Raw genomic sequence first — 12,708 nt, forward strand, 5'->3', positions numbered from 1 at the left:
CCCGGTGCCCCCTCACTCGGCTCCAGATGCCAGGCCTCATGCCAAATCTCACCCTGCCTTTCCTTCAGTCTGGACCACTTCGCCTTCTTCAATCCTTGCTCAGGTGTTACGTGCTGCCATTGTCATCCTGACCAACCTACCCAGTGCTCCAGCTTCAGGATGCCCACGGTACCTGCCATACATTTCCCATTTTATGTCTCCATCTCCCCAGTACAGGGTGATTCCCACGAGGGCAAATTCCTGTCTGCTTCCTCCTCTCCGGAGTCCTCGGTTCCCAACATAGTATCCAGCACATAGTAGGGGCCTCATAAATATCTGCTGAATAAATGCATATAAACGATCTCCTTTGATCATTAAAACAAGTCTTTGACATAGTATACGTGTTCCCACTCTGTAGCCACAAAACTAACAAGAGTTGAGTCAAATCTTGGAAATCCCACTGTTTCTGAGGAGGGTGTGCATTCCTTCCTTCTGGGCAGGTTCTTACCTAGTCTAGTCACACGGGGCAAGGATTATTTGCTAGAGGATGAGGGACTATGGCTGGCTTAGTCACCCTAACTCCTACCGCAGTGCTAGACACATAGGAGGCCTCAGGAAGTGGGTGCCGAGCAGGAGCTGAAGGGCTGTGCAAACACGGCTCCTAGAGGAACTGCTGGGGGCGGTGGTAGGAAGGATAGAGAGCAAATGAGCATCCGGGATTAGCTGAAGGAGGAGCAACACTTGAAGGGAGAGGGAGGAAGGCCATTCCCAGGAGGACAGAACAGAGAAAGTAAAGTCTCAGAAGAGAGGAAGCAATGTTTTGGGGAAAGAGCACAGAGTCTGGAGGCAGTAGATCTGACCTTCAGCCCAGCTCCGCCTCGGACCACCGGTGTGAGCCAAGCACACCCCTCACCCCGCAACTTCCAGAGCTGTCTGGTGAAACGGCTGTTGGAGGGCCAACCGAGAAGGTTGGTCCCTATAACCTGGGCCGTGTGCCTGAGCATAGGACAGGTTGGTGAATCTGGTCGAATCTCTGTCCTCTGGGGAAGCTGCCCTACCCGGAGCACCTGGAGCAGTTCCTAGGAAGGCTGCCCGCCAGTGTCCCAAACATAGGTGTACCCACAGAAGACAATCTTTGGGAATGGGCGTGGGAACCAGGAGTGGGAACCAGGAAAGAATCAGGTCTCCTTCACTTAACGCTTCTTACCCCCAAGCGTTCTTTTCCCACGTCCAGTTTTCTCCCCAAAGGTGCTTCATATTTTTTGTTCCAGCTTTTCCAGTTCTTTCCCACTTCACTTACAAGTCACCTCCTCCAGGAAGCCTTCCTGAAATCATTCGCACTCATTCTCCAGTCTGTCACCATAATCCGCAACCCACTCTTCTGCACTCGGTGCACCTTTACAATGCAGTAATGACAGACCTCGGGAGCTGATGGGTACACCTGTGCGCATTATCACACTCCCTAATTCAGCCATGGTGCATTCTGTATGTGCCTTGTCACACGCCCGAAGGGCAAAGACCATGACTGCCTTGTCCCCCAGTCTCCCAAACACCTCTTTGTACCTACCTCTCCCCCTCGAAGGCTCCTGAAGACTTGTGGACTCTTTGAAAGGACGGGGATGTCACTGAAATGGAGGAGAGACAGACTGAAGAGTAAACAAAAGTAGGAAGAAGCAGGAAGAGAAGGAAAGAGACCAGCGATGGGCCGAGGCCCCACCTCCAGCACGCCCCAGTCTGTGCATGGGTAGGCACTTTGCACAGCACCCCAAGGAGACACCCTGGGGGCAGCAGGAAGGGGTGGGGACAGGTGGTGGGAGGCACCTCTATCCATGTGGCGTGAACGGAGAGGCAGGATCCAGTCGCGGTCAGCGGCAAGCCGAGCCAACGCACACCAACGGGCACCTCCACCCACCTAGCTGTCTGGGGACAGAATGAGCCCCAAATGGGGATGAGAGGATCGGGGCAGAGGTGTTAGGGATTCTGGCGAGGGAGGGAGAAGGCCCTGGGAAGCGAGACATTTCCAGCAGTGTCCGTCCCCCAGTGCTTGCCCTGTACTCGATGTCCCAGAACCACCAGGTGTGAGCTCACAGTAAGCACAGCATAAGGCTGAGCGGAAGCCTTGACACATCTGTAGCAGGAAGGGGACAACCAGACCAGGAGCCTGAGAAGAGAGGAAGACCTCTCTTCTCATCGCACACGAGCATCCCCAGCGCCATGCTGGCCTCTGCCAGTGGGGAAGGACTGCTGACTGAGAAGGGTAAGAATCCTGTGCGCATTCAGGTCTAAGCAGAGTCTGTCAGAAGAGCCTCTCTTTGCCCAAGTGGTGATGGGCAATCCAACGACCAGGTATATGTTTATTGAGACCTGCCGTGTGCCAGGCACTGTTCCAGATTCAGGGAAAGCAACATGAAAACCAGGTTCCTGGTCCCATAAAACTACCTTCTGGTGGATAGAAACAGCTCAAAACATAGAAATAGATCATTTCAGATGGTGAGAAAATCCACAAAGACAATACATCTGGGTAGAGAGATAGTGAGTGCCTTTGGGGAAAACTCCTGGAGACACAGTGCTGAAAGACGTTCTCTGTTGAATACGTTCCGTCTGGGTTGAGCCCTGAATGATGAGATGGACACAGTCAAGTCCAGCTCTGGAGCAAGAGGGGCCCCAGCAGAATCAGCAGCAAGTGCAAAGACCTGGCAGCGAGATCAGCCTTTGTTTGCTCAAGGAACAAAAAACAGAAGGCCCTGCAGCGAGCCCAGTGAAATGGGGAGGGCAGGTCTACCTGCCCCGGGGGTGAACAGTGGAATCACCTGGAAAGCTTTTAAAACTCCTGATGCCTCACCCATCCCCAGACATTCTGTTTAATTGATCTGAGGTGTGTCCTTGAAAACTTCCCAGGTGATTCTACTGCACAACCTAGAACAGGAACCACGGACAAGGCCCGTGGATGACTGACAATGAGCGTATCTGCAGACACTCGGAGGCCTTCCCCAATTCTCCAGGCCCAGATCCAGAAAGGACCCAACGTCTTTCAGGCCTTGAGGTGGGGACAGAACCAAGAAAATGAAACAATCCAAAGGAAGAGAAACTAAAGAGAATGGACCAGGGAAATCCAGAAAACACAACAAGCCAATGGAGCAAAAACAAACCCGCGCAGACAATCCCAAAGGATCAGAGATGGAGGGAAAAGGGAAAGCACGCGCATTCCTTTGCTGTTTGCTGCTACAGCATGATCACAGACTTATGTTTGAATGTAGAGGTCCAAGATGGGTCCCACTGGCGCTGAAGTCGAGACGTCAGCAGGCCTGGGTCCCTCCTGGAATGCACTGCCTTCCTCCTCCAGCTTCTGGAGACCACCCACTCCCTGTGCTCGCAGTCCCTCCCTCCGTCCTCCAAGACAACATTTAGGCTAAGTACTTTCCATGCTTCTCCCCACTGCCGTCCTCCCCTTTAAGGGTGCTTGTGATTACACTGGACCCACATGCATAATCTGGAATAATCTCCCTATTTTAAACTCAACTGATTAGCAACCTGAATCCCATCTGCACACTTCATGACTCTGCCATGAAAAGGTTCCAGGAATTAAGACGTGGACATCTTTGGGGGACCAGTACTCGACCTACCACAACATGAAAGCCATTTACAAAACACGGTTTTGGTCACGTTCGTCATCTTTTGCTTGGGTAGTTGTGGGTTTTATGAGCATAAGTATACCTGGGTTTATCAGGGTGTCAAGTCTGAGTGTCTCCCCAGCAAGTATGGGGTGGAGGGAAGGCCAAGGATGCCTGAGGGGTGTCTGATCTTTATTTTGTTTATCTCCATGCTCCATAAAGACTCACAGCTGTTGTTCTTACTGACAATAAAACGAAGGACAGACTGTCTCTTTGCGTGTTTTCTTTGGGTCTGTCCATCTGTCCCTGAGCAATACTGGCTGTCCGTCCCGGTGATGCTCAGTGTGCACGAGAGTCCTTGGGCATATCTGTGACGTCAGCATAGTGTGAGTGCCTCTGTCCGTAAGTTTGTGCGCTGTGGGGAATGTGCACACGGGCGGACGAACATGCGTGTGTGTTCCACAGCGTATGTGACCACAGTTGTGGACCTCTGGATGTTTACTTATTCACAAACCCTCCAAGGTATCCAGACATAAAGGCCTAGCGTGAGAGGGCAGAGGAACTAGGGAGAGGGGAGAGATGAAGGTGAGAGGAGAGGAAAACATTGAGAAAGCACCTGAAATAAAAGAGGCAGAGGGCAGAGTCCCAGCAAGGGCACACATCAGATCTGGGTTATTCTGATTATTTGCTTGCTGTGGGAGCTTGGCAGTACGGACTCTGCGCCGCTGTTGGCCAAGAGATTTGAAATAGATAACCTCTGGGTACCTCCCAAAGAAGGAGAGAGAGAGAAACGTGGAAATGAAAACACACACTGGGAAAAATGGAGAGAAAGAACTAGAGAGACATAGGAAGAGAGGACTAGGAGCTGGGAGCCAGCCAGAGGCAGGGGTGTGGGCGCCTGCTCCCGGCCCCTTACCCCAAAGCTTCAGAGTGTTCTTTTTTTTAAAGATTTTTTTTTTTAAATTTGAGAGAGAGAGAAAGAGAGAGAGCACATGAGAGGGGGGAGGGTCAGAGGGAGAAGCAGACCCCCTGCTGAGCAGGGAGCCCAATGCGGGACTCCATCCAAGGACTCGATCCAAGGACTCCAGGATCATGACCTGAGCCGAAGGCAGTCGCTTAACCAACTGAGCCACCCAGGCGCCCGCTTCAGGGTGCTCTTAAGCCCTTAATAGGTAAGGCAGGAAGACGGAAAGGAGAGAGTCCTGGAATGACAGCACACACCAACACTCAGAGGCCTGCAAAGCCACAGGAACCAGGATCCCTGCTTCCGCCCCCAGGCCCCAGATGTAGGTGTGCCGGCCACCTGGAATGACTCACACCCTGGCGATGCGGGCACCCATGCCAAAAGCGAGCCTGGGCACCGTGCCCACCGGCACAGCACAGGCCCAGGGGGAGGGGAGATTCGGGCCCTAGAGGGATGACGGCGGGGGGGGGGGCGCGCTTTCCTCCCCCAGGGGGTGCTGCCTTGTCCCAGGAGCGCCCCCTCCTGACCACGCCCTCGCCTCGAGGACCCAGAAGTCCTTTCCTCTCGCCCTCCTCCCCCAAACCTTCCCCGGGAAGCCGGAGAACCAGATGAGGTGTTACGCAAGGCCTGATGTTTACAAGCCGCGGGGGCCTCCTCCGCCCTATAAAGCCCGAGCGCGGCGGGAAGCGCCGCGGAGACCGAGACTGGTGGAAGGGAGGGAGGGCGTTCGGACGGCGCCGAAAGTTCATGCGCCGGGCGGAGAGAGGACCCTCCACTCGGCTAGCAGCAGGCGTGGTTCGCGGAGCGCGCGCTGGCAGGGGGCCGCGGGGGTCGCGGAAGGGTCGGCGCCCGGACGCGCGCTCCGCATGGAGGCGCCGGAGCTGGGCCCGGGGCTGGTGGAGCGTCTGGAACAGCTGGCGACGTGCCCGCTATGCGGGGGCCCCTTCGAGGACCCGGTGCTGCTGGCGTGCGAGCACAGCTTCTGCCGCGCGTGCCTGGCCCGCTGCTGGGGCGCCCCGCCGGCCGCCGGCGCCCAGGCGCCCCCCACCGCCTGCCCCTGCTGCGGCCAGCCGTGCCCCCGCCGCAGCCTGAGGTCCAACGTGCGGCTGGCGGTGGAGGTGCGCATCAGCCGGGAGCTGCGGGAGAAGCTGGCTGAGCCCGGAGCCCGCGCGGGGAGGCGCAGAGGGGGCCGCATCCCCACCATGGGCTGCCTGGACCCGCACGGAGAGGTAAGGCGGGTCGTGCTTCGCGGATCCGCTGCCGCTGGTGGAAGGGCGAGACTGGGGGTTCCCGCGGGGCGGGGCCCTTCTGGAAGTTTAGGCAAAGAATGGCTCTGAGCAAAGCAAAGGACGAGGGGGCGGGGGGCTGACCCCAAGTCCCTGGAGTGACGCGAGAGGTGCCAGGAAGGACAAGGGGAAGGAGTTCACACTTTACCCAGGGGTCGGGGGCTGGACGGAACGCAGGGCGTCCGGAGCCCCTTGGCAGAGCGCGGGAGCTGCGCGCCGGGGAGTTGGGACCCGGAGGGAGTACGGGTGGGCGCGGGCCGGCCGAGGCCTGCGAGGACCGCGGGGGTCAGAACCAGCCTAGGGCAGGGCGAGAACCAGCTGGAGTGCAGGGGCGGGGAAGGAGGGGCTGTCAGAGGAGGGCGCAAGGGAGGAAAAGCAAATCCAAACGCCCCGGGAGCGTCGAGGGGTGAGCCCCGGGCTCCCGCCCGAGCCGCGCTGGGCACTATTTGTTATTGCTGTTCTCGGCTCCTCCCAGGGCCCCCGGCGGGGGCGGCGACGGGTGCAGGCCAGGTCCACCCGCCGCTGGGACCTCTGGCTCCCGCCCCGCATCCCACCCCGCACGCCGCGCCCCTGCGCCACTCTTGGCCTCGACTTCTTGGCCGTCAACCAGCTCCATTCCCTTGCCCGGCCTCCAGGCGTCCCAGATTCCTGACTGGCTTCTCCCCCAGCAGCCTAGCCGGTCTCGGGTCTTGCTTCCACACTTTGAAGTCTACACAGACCTAATTAGTCCAGGTGTAATTGGCATAATTAGGCAAATTGCCTTTCCTCTCTTCCCTTCACCACCACGCTGGCCTGCTTCAGTGATCCCCAAGGGATAGTGATGGGGGCAGGGGACCCTGGTATTTGGAGGGGGGCATCCAGGGCTCCTCCTGGTTCCCATGGTACCCTGCAGATCCGCCAGGACCTCCCGGGACACATCCAAGTCCGGCTGTGACAGATACAAAGCAAAGGGCCCAATAAACGCCACGGGGCTTTTATGGCAACAGGGGAAGCAGCTTTGTTAGAAGGCTTTTATATACCAACTCTTAGCCCCGGGGCTCTGGGTGTTTGGTCTGTGTGATGGAGGGGAGAAGGACAGGGGACCACTGAAAGAGACAGAATGAGGCTGGGAGAGGCAGCAGGGAAAGGTAAGGACTGGAAGCTAAGGGGGGCAGAAACAAGACCTGGACGAGGCTGGGGAAGGGGAAGGGAAGGAGGGCAGTGGATGATAATGGACAAGATGTTCGGGCCATGAAAGGGGACAAAGAGGGAGCTCACCAACAGAGACCCAGCTACCTGGGGAAGGAGAAGAGGGGGAGGGCTCCTGAGTACAAAGCCCAGGGCTCACATCCATGTTTTCTTCTGCCCATCCCAGGATATAAGGAAGACTTGGAGAAGGTGAGTTCCATTTTACCGTCCCTTCCTTTCCACTACCGGCCACCACATCCATCACCTTCTCCATGGGCTCACAGCTTTGTCCCCACTCACGGACAGGTTTCCTGCTCCAGAGATGTGAGTGGGGTAGGGGTGGGGGCATCAGAGGGCAGAGGGTGTCTCCTGATTTCCTGACCCTTCTCCCTCATCTGTCTAGACCTGATGCCCCACCACCCAAGTCATCTAACTCAGACGATGCTCTCCCCGAAGACTATCCAGTGGTCAAAAACATGCTCCACAGACTGACGGGTAAGGAGGGCAGAAGGGACCCCACCGAGTAACAGTCTGTCTCAGGCCTGCTCCCTTTTCTCTCTCAAACATGCTCAAGTCTTTTCTGATGTCTGCATTCAGTGTCCTGGGGCTCCTGGAACAGAGCACCACATACTGAGTGGCTTAACACAAACTGTCTCACAGTTCTGCAAGAAGTTGGTGGGATTGCTTCCTTCTAAGGCTGTTTGGGTGAATCTGCTCCCTGCCTCTCTTCTAGCGTCTGGGAACCTCAGGGGTTCCGTGGCCCAAAGATGGCCTTCTCCCTGTGTCTTCACATGGTTTCCTCTGGTACTTATTTGTCTCTGGGTCCAAATTTCCTCTTTTTATAAAGACTCTAGTCATATTGGACTAGGGCCTGCCCTAATGACCTCATTTTAACTTAATTACCTCTGTAAAGACTCCATTTCCAACAAAGTTCACATTCTGAGGTACTGGGAAACGGCAACATTCCCTTTTTGGGGGGAACACAGTTCGACCCATAACAATGTCTGTCCTCAGTTCCCCATATTCCAGCATCACACTCTCCCAAACAGACCCTTGGGGGTCAACTGCTTCTCCCTCGTGGCATCACCCCTCTCAGAAGACCCGCATCTCTCTGCAGCGCCTGCGGAGTTCCCGCCCCAGCCACTACCAGAACTGCCCCCTACATTCTTTAAACCGCCAGAGGGGCGCCTGGCTGGCTCTGTCTGCGGAGCCTGCGACTCTCGATCTCAGGGTTGTGAGTTCAAGCCCCACGCTGGGTGTAGAGATGACTTAAACATAAAATCTTAAAAAAACAAAAACAAAACTGCCAAAGGTGCTCCACGGTCTTGGTCACCCACCATCCCACCAGGCCCAGATTGCTTCTAGCAGCCCCAATCCAGAAATCTCTCCTCAAAAGCAAACCACACACGAACACTGCTGGTCCCTTTGGCTCTCACCGCGGTCCTTCTCCTCCTCTGCCCCAGCCTCCCCAAGCAACCAGCCAGTCCACTCCCACCTCCCCTTGGGGTCCCGGTGTCTTTCCCATCAGTGCGTCTCTTCTGAGCCACCTTCCCTATCCGGCTGACCCAGCTCCATGCCCCACGTGATACAGCAGAGGGAAGTACCAGTCCTTACTCCTCCCTGCGAGTTGGACTGGCTAAACTCTTCTCCCGACCCACACACCAAGCTCTCTCTTGCCCTCTGCACTGCGTCCCCTGCCCAGGGTCAGCACGGTCCTCGTCCAAATCCAGCTCCACACAAGCGGCGCATCAGTGCAGTGAGTGTTGCCCAAGCCGCCCCTTTCTACGCCTTCCCCCACTCGGGCCTACGGCCGCCTTTGCAGCTGCGCTGAGGTCTCTTGAGGGCCCCCCGCGGCACGCTCTCAGTCTCCTCCCGCCTCAGACTCGGAAAGCCCCTCAAGCGCTTCTCTCCTGCCTTTCCCCGTGCAGCCGACCTGACCCTGGACCCCGGCACCGCGCACCGCCGCCTGCTCATCTCGGCGGACCGCCGCAGTGTCCGACTGGCCCCCCCCCGGGACACCCGCTCCCCCCGACGGCCCCGCGCGCTTCGATCATCTCCCGGCGGTGCTGGGCGCACAGGGCTTTGGGGCCGGCCGGCACTGCTGGGAGGTGGAGACCGCCGAGGCCGCCTCCGGCCCAGACTGCTCTGGGGAGGACGAGGACCACGGCGAGAGCCGCTACGCCGTGGGTGCGGCCGGGGAGTCGGTGCGCCGCAAGAACCGCGTGGGGCTGTGCCCCGCGGGGGCCGTGTGGGCCGTGGAGGGCCGCGGCGGCCGCCTGTGGGCCCTCACGGCTCCCGAGCCCACCCCGCTGGGCGGCGCCAGGCCCCCGCCGCGCCGCATCCGTGTGGACTTGGACTGGGAACGGGGCCGCGTGGCCTTCTACGACGGCCGCTCGCTGGACCTGCTCTTCGCCTTCCAGGCGCCCGGGCCCCTGGGGGAGCGTATCTTCCCGCTGCTCTGCACGCGCGACGCCCGCGCCCCGCTCCGCATCGTGCCGGCCGAAGGCTGAGTCCCACCCACACCGCCAGGAGCGAAGCACTCACGCAGGAGAAGCGTGTGCACCATTCCACTTGGCCTCGGTGTCCGCGTCCACACCCAAAGCCGAGTCCATGCCTGCCCCTCCCTCCCGGACGCGGCTCCACGTTCGGTGACCTCCCGCCTCATCTCTCCCCTCCCACCTTCCGCTAGTCCAGACCGGAGCGCTCCACCAGGATCCTTATCCCCGGCCTCCCTTCCCGCTCTTGCCTCTTCTCCTGGTCTCCAGGAAGGGCCCAGCCCTTCTCCACAGTTCGAAGGCTCGGGCTTCCCTGCCCTGTCCAATCTGAGCTTTCTCTTCAAGACTGCCTGGGTCCCAGGGCCCTCTAGGAGGCTTACTGTCCTTTTGGGGAAGGGGGCAGGCAGCTCTACTCCGTGCTGCCTGCTTTCTGTGCTCATAGCCTTTCCCCCTTTGGAACCTCCTGAAGATTCCCCCCTGTAAGGAACCACTGGTGCTCTCTCCCCGACCTGGGAATGGCCCAGACACCCCAAGCTTATCCTTGTATATAGCTTCACATCTTTCTCCGTATGTATAAATGGGCCCATATTTAACACATTTTGTGATGCTGGGTTATTTATTTTGTGCATCTGTGGCAATAAATGAGATCTCAGTGGTGGTATGGATTTGACTCATCTCTGCAACTGTGCACGGCAAGAGGCCTAGAAAATGATGTCAAGATCCCAGTAAGGAGTGGGGCGGGCTGAGAGCTGGACATCTGGGCTGGCAGACACATCAAAGCCTAGGAAGGAAGGGGTATGAGTACTATAGGGGACACACCCCCATCTCTTTGCTCCCTCTCTTTTCCTTCCTCTCCCAGGGACCCAGGGCCCTGGCACTATGCTGGATCTGTCTCTGAGGCCAGAAGACGGAGGAGATAGTTGGCTCTAAGTGACCAGTCTTCAAGCTGGCTTTGTTGGAAATCCTGTATCATACGGTGAGGAGAGGCCATGACTATTTCCTTTTCTATTTCCCATTAACGGTGAGAAAGCAAAGACCTCTCTCCCAACTCCTCTGGAGGATATGAGGGGGGGAGGGGAGGGCAGGAGAGGGGAAGGGCTGGGAGCCCGCTGGGAGCCCTGAGGTCTCCCACAGGCCTCACATCCCACAGGCAAGGACTAGGAGTTCGGATTATATAAATACATTACTGGAAGAGCTCGAAGCCAGGATTAACAAGCATAGCTGGGGCAAGACTGCCCCAAATCCGACTGGGACCCTGGCAGTGAAAGCTGGGGCTGTTGAAAACCCAACTTAAGTGTTTGGGACTCAAGGAGAGAATGCAAGGGGCCAAGATAACTGGATCCCAGGACAGGCAGTTTGGCAGTGAGAACAAGGGGGAAAGACTGGGACCAAGATGTCTGGATCCCTGGAGAATAGAGGATGAGTACTGGAAGGAGAAATGAGGGCTGGGGGAACCCAGAAGTCTGGGTTCTGGAATAGCAGCAAGTCAGAATTCCAGGATCTCTGTCTACCCTCGTCTCCCTCTTCCCTCCATCAGGCAGAGGAGAGGGGAGGAGGGGACTGGAGGAGGGATCAAACCATGGGTTTAGTCCCCAGGTAGCCACATGAATACATTCAGGGCCAGACAGACACAGGAATGGTGGGGGAGAGAGGAATTTAGTGCTGCATTGGCCCTGGAGGGGGCTGGGAGGGGTCAGGAGGCTGGGAAGGGGTGGTGGGGCTCGGTCCTGGGGTTGCACGACGCCGTCCTTTGCGGTGGCCCCGTACACAGTGTGTATGACCACAGCCCTCCTCTTCCTCCTCATCACTCTCCGTGGAGCTCTCGCCAAAGGCCCGAGGTTTCTCGTAAATACAGCAGCCTGGATTTGGAGGGAGGAGCCCGGTAAAAAAGGAGCAAAAGTTAGGGTGTACAGACAGTTCTACTCCCACTGGATCTCAGTAACAACTACCTCCACCATGGGCTCCTTCTCCCTTCCAGGATCCAGCTTCCCCAGGCCCACCCCCTGGGGCTCAGGCACCCAAACCCCTGTCCTTTCCACCAGGAATTCAAAGCTCCACTTCTCCCCGTTCTGACACCTGTCGCCTTCAGGCCTCGGCATATCCCCACCTTGCTCCCTCTACTTGAACCTGGTCTCCCTGAAGCCAGGGACAGGACTGCAGGCAGCGGGGAGCCAGAGCACTGGCGCTGCTGGCGGCCAACAATCACTCACATTTTGATGAGCGGCGGCCCATGTGTTCGTTGTCCACAGTGTCACTCGTCCATTCTACCTTTTTCTCTGGCTTCCGTTTCCGAAGCTTGATGGTCAGGCTCCGGTTCTCCTGGAAGGTGGAGACGCACGGGCATACCTATCTAGTCCCCTGCGGCTGACCTTTCCCACTCCCTCCCGGGGCCCCAGTTCAATCAGTCACAGACATGGCAGCAGAGGAGCTGAGTGCTGGGAGAGGACAGAACACAACAGGGCTTTGACCTCGAGGAGTCCCTGGGGAATCGGATGTTCTCTGTAACTGCTAGTATACAGAGAAGACACAATTCCTAACCTAGGGAAGGTCCCAGCAAATCTTCAAAGGAAATGATAATCCTCGCTGTTTCTCCGTCTTCCTCCCCAAATCGATTATCCTTGGGGGTCTTAATACTTGAACATTATTTTCTCAGTCCCCAATACCTAATCCTTGACCTCCCTTTCTTCTTCCAGACCCCTCTCTCATCCTCAAGCCTTTCGCTCCCCAATTCCGGTCCACCTATGCCCTGGCATCTTCAAATAATAGCAGAGATGCCAGGATGCTAGGGAATAGGTCATCTCTGCTAACCTTATTTGAAAGGCCCTTAACCCAGGAGCTATTAAGCCCAATACACCTGCTCCCTTTGAAAGCAACTTAACCTGTTTTTGCAAAAATGCTACTCATTTCTCTATTTTCATCTCTTCTGATTTCTCAAAATACTATCTCCGCCTCCTTTGTCTTGTTCACTCATTTCCTCCATTTCCTTTTAGAGTCACCTGTTCAACAAATACTTATTGACAAGTATGCCTCTGGGCAAACTGCCCTACAGCAGGCCTCCAGCCATGCTTATTCACAAAACCCTTCATCTTCCCCCAACACCTGCCTTGCTCCTCAATCCCCCAGGTACCATCCTTGGGTCACCGCCACCCCGGGCAGCATCACCTGCACCCCAACTCTGACTCCCTATCCCATGTCCCCGCCCCGGG

The 12,708-nt window shown here is 57.1% G+C and overlaps 2 protein-coding genes across 2 annotated transcripts in view; one reads left to right on the top strand and one right to left on the bottom strand.

Annotated features, from left to right (window-relative positions):
• Positions 1 to 5,256: 5,256 nt before the first annotated feature.
• RNF39 (ring finger protein 39) lies at positions 5,257 to 10,163 on the top strand. The gene is given in 5 exon segments (XM_021697023.1): positions 5,257 to 5,783; positions 7,195 to 7,217; positions 7,411 to 7,502; positions 8,936 to 9,012; positions 9,014 to 10,163. Coding segments are annotated over 5 exon segments (1,059 nt in total). The 5' UTR covers positions 5,257 to 5,420; the 3' UTR covers positions 9,518 to 10,163.
• A 261-nt stretch (positions 10,164 to 10,424) lies between these two features.
• Positions 10,425 to 12,708, bottom strand: part of PPP1R11 (protein phosphatase 1 regulatory inhibitor subunit 11) — a 2,773-nt gene continuing 489 nt past the window's right edge. The window contains exons 2-3 of the mRNA XM_021697024.2: positions 11,713 to 11,821; positions 10,425 to 11,361 (exon numbers count right to left, since the gene is read on the bottom strand). Coding sequence (XP_021552699.2) covers positions 11,159 to 11,361; positions 11,713 to 11,821 — 312 coding nt within the window. The 3' untranslated portion in view covers positions 10,425 to 11,158. The remainder of the gene's footprint in view (positions 11,362 to 11,712; positions 11,822 to 12,708) is intronic.

Source organism: Neomonachus schauinslandi, chromosome 8 (assembly GCF_002201575.2).
Source record: "Neomonachus schauinslandi chromosome 8, ASM220157v2, whole genome shotgun sequence".
NCBI lineage: Eukaryota > Metazoa > Chordata > Mammalia > Carnivora > Phocidae > Neomonachus > Neomonachus schauinslandi.